This window comes from Conger conger, chromosome 16 (assembly GCF_963514075.1).
Source record: "Conger conger chromosome 16, fConCon1.1, whole genome shotgun sequence".
NCBI classification, from domain to species: Eukaryota; Metazoa; Chordata; class Actinopteri; order Anguilliformes; family Congridae; genus Conger; species Conger conger.
In genome coordinates, this window is record NC_083775.1 from 15343086 (window position 1) to 15367399 (window position 24314).

At 47.6% G+C, this 24314-nt stretch overlaps 2 protein-coding genes across 4 annotated transcripts in view; both read right to left on the reverse strand.

Moving 5' to 3' along the window:
- Positions 1-6910, reverse strand: part of LOC133113914 (adenylate cyclase type 9-like) — a 56804-nt gene extending 49894 nt beyond the window's left edge. For both annotated transcript variants that reach the window (XM_061223059.1, XM_061223058.1), the window contains exon 1: positions 3057-6910. In XM_061223059.1, the coding sequence (XP_061079043.1) occupies positions 3057-4893 (1837 nt within the window). In that variant the 5' untranslated portion in view covers positions 4894-6910. The remainder of the gene's footprint in view (positions 1-3056) is intronic.
- Positions 6911-10443: 3533 nt separating this feature from the next.
- Positions 10444-24314, reverse strand: part of srl (sarcalumenin) — a 33373-nt gene continuing 19502 nt past the window's right edge. The window contains exons 3-7 of one of the 2 annotated variants that reach the window (XM_061223060.1): positions 21980-22075; positions 19170-19205; positions 15744-15860; positions 15113-15346; positions 10444-14206 (exon numbers count right to left, since the gene is read on the reverse strand). In XM_061223060.1, coding sequence (XP_061079044.1) covers positions 13395-14206; positions 15113-15346; positions 15744-15860; positions 19170-19205; positions 21980-22075 — 1295 coding nt within the window. In that variant the 3' untranslated portion in view covers positions 10444-13394. The remainder of the gene's footprint in view (positions 14207-15112; positions 15347-15743; positions 15861-19169; positions 19206-21979; positions 22076-24314) is intronic. The other variant, XM_061223061.1, reaches the window with a different exon arrangement.

Genomic DNA, 24314 nt, shown 5'->3' on the forward strand with positions numbered 1-24314 from the left:
GAATCTCACAGCTGAGAGGAAAACGGTGGCTCCACAAATCACGCCGTTCGGCCCAACTGTACTAAAGCATTACGCAATCCCGAGCGTATCTGGCAAACAGACAGATTGCAGCCCACGGGAAGGGGGAGGGGGGTCCAAAGCAGATGCGGGAGATTGAAATCGCTGCGTTTTAAAAACTATGACTAATAAATAGAAGTTGCGTAGCCTTACAATCAGCAGTGTAGTCCAAGCAGGTTTACATGAAATTGCACTGTAATTAAGACACTTACCCAGAGCAACTTACAAACATGCCGACACCCCAACCGGGAATCAAACCCAAAACCTTTGAGTCACAATCACAGTTCCCTAACCCATACACAAGCACTGCCACCCGACTTTTCCCGAAATAAGCGGTTTCCCAATCTGTCTAGCAATTTTTAAAGCGACTGTCGCAAAGATGTTTTGTGGGAAAATAGCAAAACAGGATATCAACCAGATCGTTTCACCCTGCCATGGTGGGGGAGCACTTCAGCATGCAAGGGCCAACACCGGGGACAGTTCAGCCTGTGGCACACAGGGGGCACAGAGCAGCAGAAGCCCTGTGAGTGCAGCAGGCTGGGCTGTGGAAAGAGCTTTTGTTTAGGGAGTTGCCGCTAAACCTTCAGAGGCCTTACAGAAGGCAGCAGGCTGTTTGGGAGACAGGCTGCTGGAATGCTAAACTGAAGGTTATGTCTGGTGTTCATAAGCAACCTTGTACTGCCTTCAGTGTGAGATGAGTCATAGGAGAAAACACTTTCAGAGGACAAACGGCCAGTCACACACACACACACACACACACACACACACACACACACACACACACACACACACACACACACACACACACACACACACACACACACACACACACACACACACACACACACACACACACACACACACACACACACACACACACCAAACCACCATCAGTCACGGAATTACTCCAAGCCAAACGACTACCCCCTGAAGTTAGTCACTTAACAGTGCCTCCCATACGATTATTGACCATCTTTTCTACATCTCAGGTCCCATCAGTGCGGGAGATCAAGCCAAAACTGTAATGAAGCCAAAACTGTGCAGTCAGGATGTCAGCAGATCACTACTACCCATTAAAGCATGGAGGCTGGACGCAAAGGAATGCGTTTTAAGAGGTGCTAGTTTTATTTGGACATCCTTCAACCCAGTTTAACATTTATGGGGTGTTTTACTATAAATATGTTGGGAAATGAGCGAAGATATCAGCATCTGCCTGTCTCTCTAGCTCTGTCGGAGCTCAGTTTCCCTTGGGTTAAAGGGAGAAAGGCAAAAATCGAGCTGTAAATTTAATACGACATCACTATCTCGCAAGCAAGGCCAAAAAGCGGCCATGAAACTGGGCCGGATCCCAAAAATCATCTTTTATACAAGGGTGATCACTTTCTGCAGCACCCCCCAGCAATGTAAAACAAATTAAATGCTCTTTCACACCAACCTCACAAATAGGTTAAGGACAAAATGCCAACAACCATGATAAGACAATCTGGAAAATTTCCATGGGCAGAAGTAGAGTGAGGAAAGACCACAGGCTCCAGGGTTAGAGCTACAGACGACATATCCCACATACCGTCCCTGCCACACAGGGGAATACTTATCCTGTCAAAGCCAGAACCATCCATCAATCCATCTATCCATCTATCCATCTATCCATTATCAAACCTGCTTATTCCTGGCCAGGGTTTGGGAGGTGATGGAGCCTATCCCAGTGTGCATTGGGGCGAAAGGCAGGAATACACCATGGACAGGTTTAAAGCCAAGCCTTAAAACATCTGGCACACCAGAGTTATCCAAGAGGCCCATAAAAAATTTTCCTTGCCTGGATAACTTCACAGAAACTTATCCACAATAAGTAGAGCACTTGAGGCTGAGAAACAGGACACCTTTAATAAAACAGGGCAACTGACGTCTCGACATCTGGGACTTCTTCCTCAGAGTAAGTGAATGTGCTCGAAAACGCAATAAAAGTTCCATTTTGTAGTTCTGAGCTCTTTTGGACACAACCTCCCACGACCCCCTCAGCAAACAACACAGAACTCTTTCTCCCAGACCCCCTGCCCATGTGACATCACCATAACCCTGCAGGCGTGACATCTCTTTACTGACCTCTGACCTCAAGTCCCTGCTCACAACAGGAAGCAGAACCTCAGCAGCCCCCTTTGCTCTGGTAGGCACCCCACATATGCTACCTTTCCAACTCCCAACATTTACGCAAGTTGGTCCTCCAGTGAACAATATTTGCACAACATGATCCGCCTCAGTCAAGAGCCCGCATATCAGTAATTTATCTGGTGGCTGCAAACAGTGTTAACTACACACTTTAGTACAAACACCAGACAGAGTAAACCTGGGCTATGCTCCTTCAGTCCGTCTGTCTCCAACTCCGGCCCGTGAACTTTACACCAAACCCTCCATGAGATCATGCCATGTATTTCTTACATGGAAACAATCCTCCTGATGCCTAGTAGTTTGGGCCACACAGCACACTGAGGATGGGAATGGGCAGACTTGGGTTCAAATAGTATTTTGTTATGGATTCAAATACTTTTCTGAATTTAATTAAGCTTGCCTGGTGCCTTGAAACTAATTAAATAATCCAAAAACTGTAAACCACCCATCTGCTCTTCCTAGCAGGTTATTAAAGGTCACATGCAACAGGCAAGAACAAATCCAAATCAAATACAATTTGAACCCAGGTCTGGTCATAGATCCTTCATCCTACTGCTGTAAATAATTGTGCCACAATCCACCCAAGGAAGAAACTACTTTTCCGCCTCAAAGCCGCCACATTCACACACAATTTTTACTGTTTATTTATTTAGATTTTGATGTGCTCGATTGATCTTGCCAGGTGCAATTGAGCCAACCAACCTAGAAGGCAGGCTTTGCACTTTTTGAGAGCATTTCACAGGTTCCAATACACCAGACAAATCTCAGTAAACCATAGAAAGAATCCAAAACAATGAGGTCCGCACTGAACCTCCAACCGCCCCCGCCCTTACCTTTCAGCTGCTCCGTCACCACGCTCTGCCCCACCCTCTCGGTGACGCGCCCGTCCTCGCGCCGGTAGCGGTCGTCCAGGAAGCCGGCGGTGGCCTCGGACAGGTGCACCTTCCCGGCCACGCCCAGCTGCTCCATCAGGTTGGCCAGGTTGACGTCGTTGGACCAGACGTCGAACTTGAAGCGCTTCATCCCCAGGATGCCGCACAGCACGGTGCCCGTGTGCACGCCCACGCGCATGTCCACCATCTCGCGCTTCTCCTGGCAGAACTGCTCGATGGCCTGGATCATGCCCAGGCCCATCTCCACGCAGCAGTAGGCGTGGTCCGGCCGCGGCTCCGGGCAGCCCGCCACGCAGTAGTAGCAGTCGCCCAGCGTGCTGATCTTCTCGCAGCGCGTCAGCTCGCAGAGCCGGTCGAAGCGGCCGAACAGGTCGTTGAGCAGGCCCACCAGCGCGTGCGCGGACTTGTTGGCGCTCATCTTGGTGAAGCCCACGATGTCGGCGAACAGGATGCTGACGGGCTCCATGCGCTTCATGTTGAAGGGCCGGAAGATGATCTGCCCCCGGGGGATGGAGGTCTTCTTCCTCTTGTTGCCCTTGGGGCTGGAGGAGGTGGAGGCGGCCGCCGTGGCGGAGGAGCAGGCGGGGCCTCCGCAGCCGTGGGTGGAGTAGCGTTTCGCCGAGCCCTCGCACCCCTCGTCGTCGCCCTGCTTCATCAGCTCGTCCGCCACCCGCCGGGGCATGACGGAGTGGATCATGCGCTCCTTCAGGGCCTTCTCCACCTCCAGGTCCTTGCCGTGCATGACGGCCTGGCCCACCTTCAGGAAGGTGCTGCGTGAGCGCACCTCCGACATGATGAAGAGGTGGATGCCGATGGCGTGGGCGCACAGGTGCAGCAGCGCCCGGGCGGGGGCCAGCCAGCCCAGCGTCTCCCAGTCCGAGTCCCGCGCCGCCGCCCCCCAGCCCGGGGCCAGATGCATCCAGCCCAGCGCCTCGAAGGAGGCCGAGTACAGCAGCCCCAGCAGGACGGAGGCGTACAGGCGCACGTGGAGGACGCTGTAGAGCAGGAGCAGCACCTCCATGCAGAGGGAGAAGGTCCCGACGGGGGAGAGGCAGGGCGCCCAGGAGCCGCCCGCTGGGGGGGCGCCGAGGGTCACGTTTTGACTTTCCGAGGCGACGACTTCGTCCTCGTCCAAAGAGAGCCCCTCCAGGTCCCCGAATCCAGCGGTCTGCACCTGGGGCGCCAGGGTGAGTGCGAAGGTGGCCAAGATCAGCAGGAGCGAGGCCTGGTTGTAGAAGCGGTTGTAGAGGCGGGTGAAGGTGAAGAGGAAGAGGAGGAGGCAGAAGAGGAGGAAGGAGGCGGTGGGCACCAGGAAGGCGACGGGGTGGCAGCGGGCAGGGTTGGCGGCGAAGTACACTCCCCACAGGAAGCCGGCGGCGGACAGGTAGAGCAGGACGTAGCGGAAGTGGCGCTGCGTCTGCGGGAAGCAACGCTCCCGGCAGGCCTCCTCCAGGATGGGCGAGTCAAACTTGGGGTCCCAGAACTGCGCCGCCGACCTCTCAAAAAGCTGGGGCACCTTCCTGTGGTGCCTCAGCCCCCTCACCGCCGTCCTCCGCATACCGGACTCTCCGGAGCTGCAACTGGAGGAAATGCTATACTTGCAGCGCTTCGAGCCCCCGGTGGTGCCGCCCCCGCACCCAGTGCTCCCTGCGCCGTGAAGCTGCTGCTGTTTCTGCGGCTTGGCACCGCTGATCCGCACCGACACCGCGCCATCGCCGCTGGAGTCACAGCTCGCCTCCGTATTGCGGAGGAGCTGCTGGTGCTGCGGTGATGCCATGTTTCCGTTACGCGATGCGAGGAACACAGTCTCACCGTAATAACTCCAAGATGTCAAAGATTAAGTCCGCACAGTAGTCTGGCCTGTAGTTTATCCACGTCCAAATTAGCCGCAGTAGAAAGCGGATGGATATCAAAATGAAAAAGGGCAATAGAGAAAAAACATAAATAAAAAAAGTTTATTAAAAAAAATAATAATAAAATTAAAAAAAACGTGTGCAGCGCAAACGGTCCGCTCACGCTCTAGGACCCTTCCAGATACTAGAGTAGTTCGTTATTCCACCTCATGACGTCAATCCTTACATTCCTCCGTCTTTCTCCGTTTTTAAGCACTCGAATGCGTCAAGAGCTCGTGCGTTGCCTGTAACTAACGTTGTTATAATTCAAGTCTAGTTTTCCTTTTATCCCGGATGATTAAACGCAGGTATTAAAAGTCCTTCCCTCATAATTTATACAAATTGAGACAACATATGAATAGGCCAAAACAACTTACGAAAGTTGACTTTTGTTGCGATGCCAACGTCGGTGACAGCTCGACCCGTTATGCTAACTATGTTCAGTAGACCACCTCTCCTCACGATTCTGGACAATGTTCTCCTGCTCAAATAATTCCCATCGAAATCTGACAATAAAGTGCAACGAAGTATCCCGGAATTGCATGCACTGCTTATGGTTGTTTCAGCGCGCCAGTTAGAATTATTTATGTAACGAGTAAAGTTAATTTCTAGACGTTAGTAAACAAAGTTGTAGTAGACTTGGATGCAGTTGTTTTTTCCGCTCTGTTTTGGCAAACACTGTCGTTGACAATTATTCATTTTTAAATTCTTACAAAACTGTTTTCTTTCACTTTGCATGTATAACATTTCGAAAAAACATAATAATGTCCTATTTATTTTGAGGCTAATGCCCAAAAGTGAGCTCTAAATACCTTACTCAAGACACCTTAAAACTTGGCAGAAGATTCAAGTGAGAGTATTAAGGCATCGTTGCGGTGTTTTGAAGAAACTAGAATTTGCAGCTGGCGCCTTTCGCCCTAAACCCACATACCCCGTACTAATTCAACGGGAGGGCCTATTCGCCAGTGTTTCAATGGACGGAGCCCCGTCCTTTCCTGAATTCCCTCTCCGGATCTCCACCGCCGGTCTCCCCAATTCGTAAAAAGGGGGGTTGGACGAGTTTGGAATGAGAATAATGCAAAGTAGGATGTAGCGTTAAGGACAGCGTTGCAAGAAATTAAAGATTAAAAATTACATCGGCAACGTTATTCAAAAATTTTCCACTTGCACCACACATACTTGTAAAAAAGACCAGTACTTAGCCAGCAGTTGAAAACATGTGGCTAATAAAAAATAACGATTATTATATTAATCTTAATCATACCAATAATACCTACGATAAGGAAAAGGTCCCGGTCTTGAAGGCTTGGTATTGGAGGCTAACCAATGTTTACCTCTGTAGCTTTCATTTTCCAAAAGAAAAAATAGGAAATAATCAGTAAACTTCTATACAGCATCCCGGTAAAAAATGTATAAAAGTGTTGATATGTAGGACGTGCTCCTTCGTGATTCCCGGCTGCATCGAAAGTTTACCCAGGCCACAATCGCCTTCATTAGAAAGAGGGATTGTAACCGCATGGACACAACGGGCTAATTGCGAGTCCTCCACAATCCCCTCCCCTTCACGTTCCCTCGGCTCGGAGAATCTCGGGGGAAAAAAGTGGTCTTCTTGGTCCTGCGACTTCAATTCAACCGCACGGAGTGAAGACGAAAGAGGGGCGACGTCTACGTTTACTATTCGCTCAAATGTGCACAGGTCCGGTTACTGCTCTGATACGTTCCCTTGCCATTTAATACGGTTATCACTCGTCATTTTCCCTTTTTGACACTCTCCCCCCTGTTGCCCGGCCAAAGGCAGTTAAGTCATTCTGTCCGGGGAATACCGCAATGGGTAGCCGAGTAGCTTCACCTATCCGAGTGCAGACGACAATGCCGTCACTGCCACCATCTTCTCAGCCTTTCAGAATTCGCAACCCAACAGAATGAGTGTACGGCGAGGGAGAGCTACAGTAATATAATAGAGGGGAGGGGGCAAAGTGGGGATGCGCGCACGCACATAGAACCTAAAATGAGGGGTAGCGAGCACGCATTCGAGGGGAGGTGTGGAGGGGTGTCTTTTCTCTTTAACCGCAATGAGCGCGTCCGAGCGCGCCCCCACCTTCTCTCCGAGTCTCTCCTTCCTTCCTTCAGACGCCCATGACTGCCACCTTCCCTTTTTTCGACAGATAAAATCAACAGGGGGTCCCAAACTCCTGGGTGACGCGCTCACCATGCGCGTTCTTGTGCCTTGGGGCTTGCGCACAGCAGTGCAGGTACCGGCAATGAATAAGGGGAAGTGAATTGCTGCTCAATCTTTTTTCTTTTTTTTCTAGGAACTTTAATAATAAGCGAGACTATAACATTGCCAAGGTTCACTATCTAGACGACTGCTTTCTACCACACGAGTGTCCAGTTCAGAAAAGCATAGTAGCCTACCAGTTGCTCCCATCACGACACGGTGTCACACCAAACATAAAGATTTGATATCTTGCTGAAAACAATTCGGTGCATGTTAACGCGAATTCAGCTACTCGTGATTCTTTCAGTGAAGGCTGTGTGCCGCTTCGCCATCAGAAGCAGACTGCTATTTGACGCAATAGGCAAAGGGAAGCGCTCAGACTCGAGCAATTTCCTGCCGAAATTCAGTGTAAGGGCTGATTTCGTGGGAACCGACGAAAGAAATACAATGTACCGTTACTACAGAGTGGTGGAACTGGTTTGATCCTGTTAAATACGCTGGCGTGTGATCACCCCAAAACAAATGGCTTAGAACAAACTAAACAGTTAAGGATATCCTAAGCTGTCTATGTTGACTTCCGAACTAACAAGCAGTTAAGCAGAGTAAACCAGAGCTAACTGTCATACAAATAATAATTCAAACCGAGGCACCGACGCCGTTTTGGCCAACAGCACCAATACAAACAAGTGTTTCTTGATTATTTGAGGGCATACACAGAAAAAGAACATGAAATCAATGTTTGACTATCAAAGTATTCGTTAGCCATCAACAACCGTGTCACTTCAAGTCTGGCCATTCACAGTAGCACTTTATCAGATAGATCCACAACATTGCTGGCACATAGCCATCTTCACTTTAGCCTACGAAGCGACTGGGACCCATCCACTGAACTGAATGATATGCTCTTTGGTCACACCGATATGTCACTCCTGTTCCGGGATTGGCGAGCGAGAGCGCATGGCATTATTTCTAGGCATGCCACGCAGATACGACCCCCTGCTCAGTTTTCGTCGTTAGAAGGGAATCTACCGCTGCCATGGATTAATAACCATCTGTTTTACAGACACCTTCCTTCCAGAGCGGATATTAAAATGTATGTCAAACCATGCAAAATAACTTCAGTGTTTTCTCATTAGATTCCACGCGCGTGCTTTTTTGAATTATTTATAATTTATTGCACCAATCATTATTTATTTTATTTAACGGCGCGAGACGTTGCTTTTGATGTTTCATACTGTAGCGTATTAGTCGCGTGATGGTGACGGCGGTAACTATGACTGTTGCCAAACAGAGCAGCATTATGGCGCGCAAGAGACTCTTTTACACGGGTCAAGCTCACACTCGGTCTTTGCAGTCTTGCACTTTGGATCCAGTAAAGCCGAACACCTGCAGTTTGATCCATGGCGTCGTCTGCTTTGCACTTTCTACAGTCAATTACAGTGACATTTTAACACAAATCTGACCTTTGTGGATACGTTTTTGATCTTTGATTATATACAGTATTTACCAATTAAATGCTACCAAGCACAGTCCAATTGTATTCCCATGACCACCAAACTGTGTTCCTCACTTCAGACGTTTCCGAATTTAATCTTAACACAACATACAGCACATTATAGAGGAGAACTTTAGTGAACAGCCTTTTGAAAACCTATGAAATGTGTGACTCTCAAGTCCCAGGACAGTAGACTGTGACATACAAATCTGTGTCCCTGCAACTCATGGGGGAACAGGAGATTACATTTTTATTTGATTCTTGTTTTTAAAACAAGTCATTATTCAGTGTTTCTCTCCACCATTCTCCTCTTGCTCCCACACTCCCTTGCTGGTTTTGGTATGGAAAAGATGGGGTGACACTGAAGCATAGGCACTGCACCACTCCCCATATCCTATCTAATATGAAGTGATACATCCACTGTCCCTTCTATGTAATATGACGTGATACAGCCACTGTACTTTGTATGTTATATAAAGTGATACATCCACTGTACCCTGTATCTTAAAGCTTATAAAGCTGGATATGAGCTGGTCAACCAGCATGGTCAAGCTGGTCATTGAGCTGGTCTAGCTGGGTATGAGCTGGTCAACCAGCTAGTGCTGGCAGCCCATCTGAGCTGGTAGCTGCCCCACAACCAGCACCTGCCCAGCACAGTGTGTACAGAGGAGCTGTTGTGCGTTCCCCGTCAGGTGCGCTGTGTGCCCTGTGGGCTACGAGACCCGTGAGGGGATTACTCTCCCTTCACTTTGTAAGGATGTCAGCGGAGCTCATCTGGATCACTGCACAGGAGAAATTCTGTCAAGCACCCCCCCCTCCCCTCCCCTTTCTCCTCTCCGCTCAGACTCTCATCTCAGTCCCGTTCTTCTTCTTTGGTTAAATATGCTCGTGCACCTGCTTGTTTGTGTGGGGTTTTTTTTTAGCAAGTCTGCATAAAACATATACATATATACCTCGAGTGTTACCAACTCACCCTATAGGCCTGCAGAGGATAGGCATCCCCCTATAGCCGGGTTCCTTCCTGCCACTGTGTGAGGGTTTTTATCCCCACAAGGGAGTTTTTTGTTTTTTTTAACTTGATATCTGGGGTCTCAGGGCTGGTATTTCCCAGTCTGTTACTCTGTAAGGGTCTTTGTGACAGTCGTCTGTGAAAAGCACAACACAAATAAAATTGAATTGAATATATGTGCTGGCGGCACGGATGGTGCAGTGGGTAGCACTGCCGCCTCACAGCAAGGAGGTCCTGGGTTCGAATCCCCGTCGGCCGGGGCCTCTCTGTGCGGAGTTTGCATGTTCTCCCCGTGTCTGCGTGGGTTTCCTCCGGGTACTCAGGTTTCCTCCCACAGTCCAAAGACATGCATGTTGGGCTGATTGGAGAGTCTAAATTGCCCGTAGGTATGAGTGTGTGAGTGAATCGTGTGTGTGCCCTGTGGTGGACTGGCGACCCGTCCAGGGTGTATTCCTGCCTTTCGCCCAATGTATGCTGGGATAGGCTCCAGCCCCCCTGCGACCCTGTTCAGGATAAGCGGGTTCAGATAATGGATGGATGGATATATGTGCTGGATATATGTACTTATTACACTGCATGATTGTGTGTGTGTGTGTGTGTGTTTGGTTGTGTGCGGTTTCTGTGTGTTTTTATGTCAGTTAATGTGTTCTTTATATCTATAATTTAATGAAAACACACACACACACAAAAAAAAGAAAAAACAAAGGAACATTTTTTTTATCACATTCAGTCAAAAACCTTTATTCCAGACAAATGTTGCTGCCTTGAATGCATTCAATTTCATTTTAAAATGTACACAAAAAATCAGTTCCCCCAGATTACATGAATGAGTTACACGCTGAGCAACTTAACATGACACTAAGTTAAACTATGATATCAGGATATTTATGTAAAATACTGCAAAAGAAAAAGGGTTAAAAAAACACAAAAATATACAGTTAAGAATCATGGAAGAACAGTGCCAAAATAATATAATGTAGTAAATGCGTCTTGATCTCCTGTGAGATCTTTCATCAATTTGACCAAGTATCCATCGCTATTTATTTATTTATTTTTCCTTGAGTGATGGGAGTCTTTATCTTTATGCATGAAATATTGATTTGGCAGACATTGCTGTGTGATGAATTGCTTACGCTTTTCAGTCAGTCTTGATTTGATTGAGCGTACTGCAATAAAAAAAAGTCTTTCCGTCATAATTTTATATTTATATTGGCTAACGTTAATTTCCAGAAATAGACTACAGAACAGGGGCGACAGGGGTGACATGGCTCAGGCAGTAAGAGTGGTCGTCTGGCAGTCGGAGGGTTGCCGGTTCGATCCCCCGCCCTGGCTGTGTCGAAGTGAGCAAGACACCTAACCCCGAAATGCTCCTGACAAGCTGGTCGGCACCTTGCATGGCAGCCAATCGCCGTCGATGTGTGAGTGTGTGTGTATGAATGGGTGAATGAGAAGCATCAATTGTACAGCGCTTTGGATAAAGGCGCTATATAAATGCCAACCAGAACAAAATGTCATGTGGGGCAGCTTTTGTGGCGGAGACTCGGAGACAGGGCTCCCTCTGGTGTCCATAATTGGTAACAGCAAGGGTAAAATAAAACCCCAAACGCCGATTGAGGAGTTTTTGTGAATTATAATTACTCAGCGCGTTTTCTTCTCTGGTTATGCGGAAATGTAACGCGAGTAGTCCGCTGCATACAAGGCAGGTTCGTGTACTCTTTCATGTCGATTTAGTTTCTGTTGCACGGCAGGAGCTTGTTTGTATTTTCTTGATATGGTTGTGATTGTTGTTCCCAAGAAGCAGGGTGCCAGTTGAATCAAATACATAATTAATTGTAACATAGAGAGAGAGACAGAGAGAGAGAGATAAACCTGTACATTTTTGATTAACCTTAATCCCCATCCTCTCAGAGGAACACGAACACAGCCACTCAGCAGTCGCACAACTGGCAACCATTTCGACGGAGGTCAGAGGGCAAACTGCCACCGGGGAGTTTGATTACAGAAGTTTTACCCCTCTCCTCTCTTCCTCTCTCTCTCTCTCTCTCTCTCTCTCTCTCTCTCTCCATAAAAATAAGCGAGTCCTGTGTTATCCAACACTTCCTGTGGGGCTTGTGGGAAGCCGGGAAACAGATGGCACATCGTGTGTGGAGTCTTGCGACCGGCACTTCTAAGTAAAGCAACAAGTAGTAAAAAAAATGTTAAAAAAACCCTGCCAAAAAAACAGACGCTTTCAGTGGAGATCAGAGTTACATTCCCGAGGCCCTGCCACTCCACATTAACCTCTCACATAACTGCAGAGGAACTATGGGAATTTTACTGACACCTATAAACCCCAGAGTGACACTGGGAAGAATGTGGAAGTCAAGGGAGATTTCCCACCGTACTCTATGGCTCTGTTCCCAGGAGGCTCCTGGCGATCCACCAGGCCTGTTGGTTATTCACGACAGGCACCGTGATGATAATAATAATAATATTTCTATTATATATATATAAATTCTCCCCTGTAACCCCACACTGCAGGGACCTGATTTGGCAGACCTCTAACTATGTAGCAGTGATTCTTTCTTTCAATAAGAAATTGGACATGACCCTTGACCCCTGACCCCTGTGCTCAGTACCGTCTACAGGACAGTAGACTGTCCCCCAGGAGGGTCACAGAAGCAGAGAAAACAGAGCGTTTCCTTGCAGAAGGTTCTGACTACACAGGTCGACGTGCCCGATAATAAACCCACGCTTTTACAGCAGGATCCTGTGGACCTTGTTTCGGGGTCCTGCAGGTTATTTTTGCAGGGTGTCATACGTCAGGAAATAAAATAAATAAATAAATATATAGCCAGAAAGACAGGATCTCATGCAGCTTTAGTTTCACCAGTATACCCTGGCATGCTGGGGTGGCAGTGGGCTGAAGTTTAGGCTGGCAGCAGATGTGTGTGCAAATTCTTCTCAGGGCTGTGTAAGAAAGTCTAGGTCGTCCTCTCCAAGAAAAGAAACGAGACTTCTAAATTGCAGACAGTAAAAAAGCAACAACAATAAATACAAAAGTTTAAACTCAGTGAATCAGCCTGTTGCCATTTCAAATCATTGAAATAAAATTGAACGCAAACCTGCAAACAAAAATTGTCAAACTACTGTTTCCATTTTTTTCTCCATTTTATTCACATACATAGAGCTGGCACAGACTGTTAAAGTCTCGTAATTTTTCATTTAAAAATCTTTTTACAATTTTTTTTGTTTCAGCAATTTTTTTTCCAACGTGTATTTTTTTTCTTCTCCAAACCAGCTGACAGTTCTGTACTGCTGTGCAGGGGAGAGAGGAGGGAGTTCGACATGACAAAACTCACCTGTGAAACTCTCACCACACAAACACCTGTACCCCTCAGCCAGTCCCGCTCACTGACCACCCCCTCCCCTTCCTTTTCACCCCAAACTCCCACCCTGCATTCCTCTGAAAAAAGAACAACAAAACGACAGAAAAACCGAAAGAACCTCCATCCCTGCAGACAACGACATCATGGGATTCACGGGAGGGGGCGGGGCCGGGGGGGCGGAGGAGGTCAGCCGTACGGACCCTCCATCCTTCCCCCCGCCCCTCTCCTCTCCTCCCCTCCTACTCCTCTTCCTCCTCTCCTCCCCCTCTCTCCCTCCTCCTCTCCTCTCCTCCGTCTCAGTGCCTCCGGTAGCGGTTCTTGGGCTTCTCCCCGCACCCCGTGGCTTCGCAGGAGGACAGGCTGGGGTTCTTGCCTAGGGAGATGCTGCTCAGGAGGCTGGGGAGCTCGTTGGTGATGGCCTTCTCGATCTTCTCCAGCAGACAGCCGCCCATGTAGGAGCACTGGGCCGACAGCTGCTTGAAGCTGTTCACCGAGTTGATGCCGAAGAAGTCGCGGTAGGCGTCGCGGTTGGGCAGGTCGAACTTGCTGACGTTGGTCTTGGCCAGGATGGACTTGAAGATGTAGAACTTGTCGGGGTCGTCCACGATCTCCTTGAAGACCAGCTCGGGGTCGCTGAAGAAGCTCATCTTGTCCTTGAAGGTCTGCACGTAGCGGTCCACCAGCAGGCCGTGGATGCGCACGCGGATGCCGTGCTGGCGGATGAAGGCGATCTTGTTCTCCAGGCGGTTCTCGATCACCTGGTTCAGGTCCTCCAGCAGGGAGATCTCCTCGCGCTTGAACAGCTCGCGGCTGGTGTCGGGGGCGTACTCGTAGGGCCAGAAGGAGCTGACGTAGACGCGGGGCGGCTCCGTCACGTTGATGAGCGGCGCCAGGCTCCAGAAGAGGGCGCCGTAGACACGCATCAGGTCCTGGGTGGCCAGGTGGTCGGCCTTGTTGAGGATGATGCGGATCTGAGACTCGCGCCCCTTCAGCTGCCTGAAGAGCATCTCCAGCTCCAGGCCCACGTCTAGCTTGGTCGGGTCGAACACCACGAAGATCAGGTCCGCCCGGTCGATGAACCACTGGCACACGTCGTTGAAGGGGTAGCCTGAGGAGGGAGACATAGAGAGAAGGAGTGAGAAAGAGGCACAGGAGGAGAGATGGAGAGGAGAGTGAGGGAGAGAAAGAATAAGTGGATGGCAGTAGCCACAAGATCGGAGAATGGATACTTTTTATGAAACGGCTACTACTACTACTACTACTACAACTACTACTACTACTACTACGACTACTACTACTACTACTACTACTACTACTACTACTACTACTACTACTACCACTACTACTACTACTACTACTACTACTAACTACGACTGGTGGTCGAGCTGCACGTTCACGCCATTCTGGTTCCTCAGTGGTGGAATGACTTGCCAACCACTGTCAGGACAGCAGAATCCCTCCCCCTATTTCGACGCAGACTAAACACACCTTTTCAAACTGTACCTTAGTCCTACCTCCTGATTCTCCCCCCCCCCCCATTTTCCGATATCCCTACCCATCTTGTCAAACCCAAAAAAAAAAAATAATAATAATAATATATATATATATATATATATATATATAGAATTTCACTTATGATGACTGTATGTTTAGAACAGCACTTCATGTGTATTTTATTGGTTATGGATGTGTTGCTTTAACGTGGAAGAACCTAAGCACTTGTAAATCGCTTTGGATTAAAAGTGTCTGCCAAATGACTAAAATGTAAATGTAAAATGTACTAACTACTACAACTACTACTATTGTAGTGTACAGTAAGGTGTACATACTATTTGCAACGTCCATCTTTTGGAGAAGAGAAAGAGCAGGATATGGTTGTCCTCACAAAAATCTATGATCAGATTTGTTCTGTTCCACCAATTACAAAAGTGCCATTGTGACGGGAGTTAACCGAGACCCCGCCCCCTCGTCCATTCCGCGTGGCGCTGTGTCCATCCCGCCCCTGCGCTCTCACCCCTCTCCTGCTGCTTGCGGTTCTCGATGATGCCAGGCGTGTCCACGAAGGTCACCCTCTCCAGGAGCTTGTGGGGCATCTCGATGCCCACCAGCTTCTCCAGGAAGTTCTGGCCAAACTTCTCCAGGGGCGAGAAGGAGCGGGAGCTGTCGGCCGCCATGACGATGCCCTCGACGGAGCGGACCTTCTCGCCGTGCATGATCACCGTGAACTCGGAGGTAGTGGGCTCAGCGCCTGAGGGGATGACATTACATTACATTACATCATTCGCATTTGGCAGACGCTCTTATCCAGAGCGACGTACAGTTGATTAGACTAAGCAGGAGACAATCCTCCCCTGGAGCAATGCAGGGTTAAGGGCCTTGCTCAAGGGCCCAACGGCTGTGCAGAGCTTATTGTGGCTAAACCGGGATTAGAACCACTGACCTTGCGTGTCCCAGTTATTTACCTTAACCACTACACTACAGGCCGAAATAGGTTTAACTGTGCACAGCTGATGGTAGGCAATGAGGTAGGCAATGAGGTATTATGGTTTCTGAACCAGTTGAGGAATCGTTTGGGCTTGTGCACCTGGGTCAAACCTTCAGTTGAGGGAATGTTTAAGTGTCTACCTGTGTTCACGTGTCTTTACCTGTATAGAGCTGGTATGGAGAGTCCTGCAGGCCCAGAAGGTAGTTGATCATGGAGGACTTGCCGACGCTCCAGGGACCGAGAAATAGTACCATAGGCTTGGAGGTGATCTCACCATCTACGGAGAGAGGGAGGGAGGGAGGGAGAGAGGGAAAGAGAGAGGGGAAGGAGGGAGAGAGACAGAGGAGAGAGGTGTGTTGGACTCAGTTTTGCAGGAAACCTGAAAGCTATCCCACCTGTCTCCCATGCCCTGCATGACAGCCCCATCCACATCACGGTGAAACCCGCTAAGGGGAAAGGAGTCTTCGTTTAGCAGTGGCTTCACACGCCCACAGCTGTCAGCAAAGCATATCCGTGCTCCAGGAGACACGCGCCCCCATTGGCCGGTTCAGCTCAACAGCAGAGACACATTCTGATAAAGCAGCGACAAAAACAAACAAACCAAAACAACCAGCCCATCAAAACAGCTCGGCTCAGCTCGGAGCATTTCTGCGAGCTTATTGCAGGGATACCTGCTTCAGAGCACTCAAGGAAAGCCGGACACCGGCTGGGTATTGTTTTATAGACTCAACGCCTGCTCTGGGCAGCAAATTCAGTCACAGCGTCAGCCATGCGATGAAAAAAAAGTTAAGAAGCTACTAAGGGAAATAGCATACATCATTAGAACTCTGAAGGATGCATTCATATTTGTCAAAATATGACATGCAGATAGCTATTTGCCATTTAACATATTTAGCTTCATTAGCTACAATTCTATTCTTTATGTGCAAATGTAAGTGTCAAAACATATATGTTTGAGAATATATGTTCATTCATAATACAGTATGTAATATATATCAACATATATGAAGGCAAGAATAATCTATATATTTTCTACTGTAGTCCTCGCTCCTTGTTTTTGTTATTTTCACAGACAGGATGTTGCTTCTTTGCATGGGAGAGGTCGCTGAAAACACTTTGACACACTTGGTAAAAACAATGGCGCTGCAAATCACAGGTAAACACAGCTGATGACATCATGGGCAAAGCAGAGTCGGACCAACGGGCAGGATGTCGGCACAGAGCAGCCCTCGAGTGCATGACGAAGAGGAGGAGGAGGAAGAAAAGATGTGTGAAGTGGGGAGAGGAAGTAGAGGGACAGACAGTTGGACTAAAGAAGTGTAGAGGTTGGGTTTTGCTTTTTGAAACCGGGGGATTGGGGAAGGGGGGGGTAGGAAGTGATGTCGGCTTCTTCCTTTTTTGATCTGACTGTGTGCATTAGGCCAAGGGTGCCAAAGGACACCCTGCTCCATAAAACAGCAAACACACAGACACAGACACAGACACAGAAGCATGGACACACACACACACACACAGACACGCACTCACAGACACAGAAGCATGGACACACACACAGACACAGACACAGAAGCATGGACACACATACACGCACTCACAGACACAGACACATGGACACACACACACACACACACACACACACACACACAGACACAGAAGCATGGACACACACACACAGGCACGCACACACACGCACACGCGCGCACACGCGCGCACACGCACACGCACACGCACACAGACACAGACACACTGTACACATACACACAGCTTTTTTATTCCAACACCTCTTTTTATTTATTCTATTTTATTTTTATTTTATTTCTCCTTTATTTAACCAGGTGAGTACCATAGTTTGCCAGATATTCAGGTATGTGACCAAAAGGGTTTGAAACCAGCAGGCTGGAGGCTCGATTCCCAAGGTGGCTGTTGTACTTCCAGGAAACAGTATTGCTTCACTAAATATCCTGCAGTATAAAGGAATAAGCAGTGTAAAACGTAAGCCACAGTGTAGTATGGTAAGGGAGATGCACTCATAATTCAGAGTCTACAAATTACATTGCGCCCTTGAGCAAGGTACTTAACCTGAATTACCTCAGTAAAATGTCCAACTGTATAAATCCACTAAATACTAAATAAATATTAAATAACTGCAAGATCTTAATAGGATAACATCCACTAAATATATAATGGGTACCCTGCGTAAGATTACTTGTTAAGTAAATTCTCAATATTAATTAAAAATTAATTTTTCAATAATGGCCACTGTTCCCATTTCCCAAGTTGGATAATTACTTAATGTCCCAACAGGGGCCTTGGAACACTTGGCCAATAATTTATTTTTTTGTTTTAAATTACTAGCCATAATGAAATTAGTAAACTAGTAAATAATGTAACATTCTTGCAGTGGGAAAATTACATTATGACAAGCAAGTGGTTCATCTTTATTCACTGGTGAATGCACTTCTGTTTCTCCTAGATTCTAAATTGTACTGGATAAGATCATCTGCTAAATGAATATAATGCACCTAAATTTTTCCCTGTCATTTTACTCAGTTTTCAAGTTTAATTGGTATTCTGCAAAAAGCGCTGTAATACTTCTATTGAATACAAAATTTGAATTTATGATTCAAATTAGTTACATTTCATGCAAAAGTGATATATGTAAAATACAATATCGAATAGGAGTAATTGCACAGTTATGTGTCTCTGTGTGAAAGGCTATAAATACCAAAATGTATGAATTATTACAATGTTGCGCAATCAAATGTTGTGCATTAGTAAAACTTAAAAGCTTACAAAAATAATACCAACACATTGGATATATTTATAATTCTGTAACAGCTTCCCTAAATTGGGAATTTATTGCTGTACTTCCGATTCAATTAACTTATAGGATATTTTATATTTCGGGAACATGTCCTGAATTCACACTGTTGCTTTGTTGCTTGCTCACTAAACACCACACAGTCTGTGTAAATATAGTATGTCACTCCCACAGCTTGAACAATGAACCGCTTGTGTCACCACAGAGGGCAGGAGATAAGTACTACTCTAATCTTCTCTGGGGAAGGCACTGTCGATGTTGGGTTTCCACAATCAATAACATTTAATTAAAGTGTTAATTGGAAGCTGAGCTGGATTCAGCCTCTCTCTCTGGCGTCTGTGGTGAGTAGCATGGGTTGTCTGAGGAACGTAAACGGTAACAGCAGAACAGGAAATTCTACTACGGTGGGTTTGTTTAATGAATTTAAATTGAGAAAGGAATTTCTAGGAATATATATCACGTTAATTGAAGGAGGAAGCACTGAAATATGTCACAGGTTTGGTCAAGGGCCGGGGGGGGGGGGGGGGGGGGGGGGGGGGACCAAACAGTGTGGTGATGATGATGAGCTGTCAAAGGCTGATGTGTGAGTGTGTGTGTGTGTGTGTGTGTGTGAGCGTGTGTGTGTGTGTGTGTGTGTGTGTGTGTGTATGAGTGTGGGTGTGTGTGTTGGGGGGGGGGGGGGGGATCTGGGGCAAGAAGGACTAGGGGGGTAAACCTCAGACAGTACCATGCACCTACAGTTGATGCCCCCCCCCCCCTACCCACCTGTAGCTGATGCCCCCAGGGTTCGTCCAGGGTAGGCTGTTAGATGGAGGGAGGGATGTGGGGGGAGGAAGGAAGGAGAAGAGTCAGATGCAGTGAAGGGGAGAGAGGTAGAAGAGAGAAAAAGGAGGAGAGACAGACAGGAAATAGGGATGGAAAAACATGGGAAAGGGAGGTCAAGATACATGAAGGAAAGAGGACAGTGAAAGAAAGGTGGACAAAGAGAAAGGGTAGCAAGGAAAAAGAGAGACAGAGTGTGAGAGTGAGAGAACAATGCAGACAGGTATATTGTACAGGTAGAAGAGAGGAAGATAGACAGGCAAAAAAGTGTGAGGGTGAGTGAGAGACTGGGACAGGCATAGAAAGAGATACTGTACCTCCGTATGTGGAGGTATATTTAGAGGTATATTTGATAAGTACATATGCGAATGAGGAGGGGAGACTGTATGTGACTTTACTGTGGCACAGAAAACTGAGAAGCTCCGTGTTTTTCTCACATATGCCAAAGGAGCACCTCTTCAAGGCAAAGAGAAAAGAGAAAAAAAAAGAATGTTCCAGTCATACGGCTGGATGTAATCAGGTTTTTAAATATTAACAATCACAGTGGTTCCAGCCATTCCACGCAGCGTTGAAATGACTGGAATCTTGGGTTCCGGTTCCATGTTTTGCAGATATCCTCAGATGAGGTGGCCCCTGGTGTCTTTGAGAAACCCGAGGCGTTCGGAGATATTGTGTGTGAAGAGGTGAAGAGAAGAGAGGAGAAAAAAAAACGAAAGAAGCAGAGTGGAGAAGAGAGTAGACCACAGGAAAGGGTATGAAAGGAACAGTGGTGTGCAGTGATCCATGGTGAAACAAAACACATCTTTGACCACAGGTGCCAAACATGCCCGGAGCCTGTGTTTGTAAAACATCTCAGAGTAAGAGGGCTAGTCTATGATCAGCCAGATCAGTTTTGGCTGTGGACACCTGTTGGGATCTGGACATCATCCGAGATCAGCGCTCCAAATCTGGGATGTTTCCTGAACGTGGGCCCGGATCGGACGTTCCCGATGGGACTCATCGGGGGAGTTTAGTAGTGAACAGTGTTCCTTGTACGTCTGACTCTATGAAGCTACCCTCAATATTCATCCACCCTGTTCTTTTGCGGTTATGGGCACTTTGTTCTGCGTTTGCAAATCAGACGCACGAACAAGAGTTTGGCCACAGCTCTCAAGTATGCCTGTGCTGTGGGCGGAGACAAGGGAACTGGTGGAGGTCCTGACTGGCTGATTGGCTGAGAGACATACTAACTTGTTGACTGAACAGTTGAGCGAAACACCAACTGGTTGGCAGGTAGACACACTAGCATGCTCACTGCCAGTGATTGCTGACTGGCTGAGAGACATATTCACCGATGATCTGATTGGCTGAGAGGCACTTTAACATGCTCGGTGAAGAGTTGAGAGAAATTGCCTGATTGGCTGGTGAAAACATCGCATTGATCAATGTACTTGAGGCACACTAAATGATTATCTGAGAAACACGCTAACAGATTGGCCAGCTGGCACACTGACACACAAACTTGTTCGTGTGCCTCACGTTGGCATGCTGACCAACTGCCTGAGAGACACATTGACCAGCCTGGCATTGCAGGGTGTGCCGGTTTTTCTTTTCATCTTAAAATCAGCAGCCAGTTCAGTCCCAAGACACAAGGCGAGGTGAGTTATTTGTCTAATCAACTGCTTTCATTGATCAATCAAGTGCAGAGAAACAGCGAAAGCCAGCGCACCCTGCAGCTCTCCTGGACCAGGGTTGCCGACCCCTGATTTAACCTCGAGACACAAGCGTGTGGTTTGCTACCACACCAAACCACCAGGGGGCGAGCTGTCTCGTGAGCGCAGAGGGGCTCACTCCACAATTTCATCCGTGCAGGCTCAGTGCTGCGAGAGAACACAGCTGACAGAGGAAAACCGAGGAAACCTAGCTGTGCCTAGCTGAACCGCAGGTGCCAGAAAACTAATTAACTGGCTATCGGCGTAAATAGGATAATATGCAAGACCGCAAAATCTGATGTAAAGACAAGAGGAGAATAGTTTATGACACGGGTGTGACTTTTTGATTGTGCAAACAGAGGATAAGGAGGGAGGAAAGAGTGTGTACCAAGATACCGTACCTGTTCCGGGATATCGAGAAAGCCATGCCATATTTATTCTGGAAAATGTGGGGAGGGCAATTTTTGATTTGTGTGTTAATAGTGTGTATGAAATATGCAAACCTTCTTTCTTCCTTCTGCAGAGACACAATATAGAACTCATATTTTACAGCGCCGTAATAATGATCTGATATAATATAGCTTCAGCGTGTTATGCAGCACCGGGGTGAGTTGTTGTTTTGTTGATTTGATATTTGCCGAGTCGCCCGAGGTGGCGTGGGGAAGGGGCCGGTGGCGTGTACCTGAGATCTCGTGCCTCAGGTGGCGTGTACCTGAGATCTCGTGCCTGAGGTGGCATGGGGAAGGGGCCGGTGGCGTGTACCTGAGATCTCGTGCCTGAGGTGGCGTGGGGAAGGGGCCGGTGGCGTGTACCTGAGATCTCGTGCCTGAGGTGGCGTGGGGAAGGGGCCGGGGGCGTGTACCTGAGATCTCGTGCCTGAGGTGGCGTGGGGAAGGGGCCGGTGGCGTGTACCTGAGATCTCGTGCCTGAGGTGGCGTGGGGAAGGGGCCGGTGGCGTGTACCTGAGATCTCGTGCCTGAGGTGGCGTGGGGAAGGGGCCGGTGGCGTGTACCTGAGATCTCGTGCCTGAGGTGGCGTGGGGAAGGGGCCGGTGGCATGTACCTGAGATCTCGTGCTGCCGCAGCTCGTTGTACTTGTAGGCCTGCTCCATGGGCTTGATGGAGGAGTGGTAGATCTTACGCAATCTCTGCAGAGCCGCTGGGGGATGGAGAGATGGGACAGAGAGAGAAAAGGAGAGAGAGAGAGAGAGAAGAGAGATGGAGAAAATGTCAGGGACAGTGGTTAAGGGGGAGGAGAAGGTGAGCGATAGAAGAGAAAGAGGGAAGAATAAGAGAGAGGCGGAGGAGAGGGAGGGGAAAAATGAAAGAGGGACGGAGGGGAGTGGAGGAAAGCGAAGGAGAAGGAGGATGAGGCGAGGGAAAAGAGGAAATGTAGAGGGGGAGAGAGTGAGGGAGAGGGAGAGAGAAAGAAGTGGCGAACCGCCCAGGGTGAAAGAGAAAGGAACAAACAAGTAGAGAATGAGTGACTCATCTGCTGAGCACATTTCTCATACAAACACTCACACACGCACACACACACACATACACACACACACTCTGTCTCTCTCTCACACACACACACACAGAGGAGCAGACCTGGCAGGAAGGGGGAGTGTGTGAGCACTCGGTCCTTTCATTTGCTGGCCCTGAACCGCACACACTGCGCCATGAGTCACTGTGTGCCAGGCAAAAGTGACGAAAGTGTGCGTGAGTGTGTGTGTGTGAGTGTGTGTGTGTGAGAATGTGTGCGTGAGTGTGTGTGTGAGTGTGTGTGTGAGTGTGAGTGTGAGTGTGAGTGTGAGTGTGAGTGTATGTATATGTGTGTGAGTGTATGTGTGTGTGAGAGAGTGTGCGTGAGTGTGTGTGAGTGTGAGTGTGAATGTGTGCGTGTGTGTGCGTGTGTGAGTGTGAGAGTGAGTGTGAGTCTGAGTGTGAGTGTGTGAGAGTGTGTGCATGTGTGTGTTTGTGTGTGTGTGTGTCAGAGTGTGATTATATTTGTGGGAGAGTGTGTATGTGTATGTGTGTGTGTGTGTGTGTGTGTGTGTGTGTGTGTGTGTGAGAGAGAGATTGTGTGCTCTTGTGTGGGTACTGTATATATTTGTGTACCTGTATACACGTGTATACCTGTGTACATGTGTATGTACCTGTGTGTGCGTGCGTGTGCCTTGATAATGGTGACCAGTCCAGAACTGCCCATTCTATCACAATTGGCCCACATTGTCATTTTCTAAGCAGACATGGGGCCTGCTGCATTTCCTGCCACACATCTACCCATCTGGGCCTGTTCACACAATGCGGTTATCACCACTATTCAAGCCACTACTGGCTGCTGCTTACTGTAAAACACTTTGTCCTGGATTCAATCAACAGGAGTGGGTAACATTGACCTTGATTCAATAAGCCTTTGTTCTTAAGTCTGGACTTCAAAATAGATGTGAGAGTTTTTGAACTCAGCAACAGTGTTGGTCAAGATAAAAACGAATACCTTAATTTACAATTAGCCATGGATTTATAGTTAAAGATAAAATGTAAATGTAAATGTAAATGCTACCTCCACCCCCGACACATTTCTGTAAATCTCCATTATAAGAAAACGTGATTGAATCCAGACTTTTGTGTCCTTACTGGTTGAGCACTATTTTGGGCCACCTCTCTGAAGACTTTCCAAGACCCTGCTTGGTGGGTAATCTGAACTGTTGGCTGGGATACAACTCGCATTTATTCTAAACTTTCACTCATAAATCAATTCAAATCCGGTGAGTTGAGCAATAACCAAAATGAGCTCAACTATAAAGTGTTAATAAGTGGTGTTGATTGAATCCAGACCTTGCGGCATCCCTTTGCATTGAGCCGAACTAAAAGCGGCCTAACTGATGATAAAAAGGAGAATCCCCGTCTAATCAATCATGTATCAGCCTGATAGTTATGAATCTGGGCTCCTAACCACTGCGATTGTTTTTTTCAAAAACTTAGTCCTGGGAAATCCCTGTGTATGTTTGTTTTTGTTATAGCCGTTCAAAGAAAATAAAGTATTGTAAAAAAAAAAGTAGTTTTCAACTACTTTAGAGTTGTTTCAAAATGTTTCGCTTAAACGTGACTTCATTGCGTGAAGGTTTGATTTTGTTTCGCATTTTGCCAACTCTTTAAGCATTCTGGATCTGACTTAGTTTTCTTATCAGGCGATCATTTAAGTAATCCAAAATCGGTGGTCTCTTCCCGCCACTCCACAGAAAATGAAAGCGTTAGCTGATCTGACTGACGAGAAGTCCGGGGAAATGAACACGGGGCATCATTCTTCGCGGAAGGCAGAGCTGTTTCACGCATTATGCGACGAGAGAGAAAATCCTTCCATTTTAGACAAATTAACAGCTCATTACAATTGAGGGACTGGAGCTGTG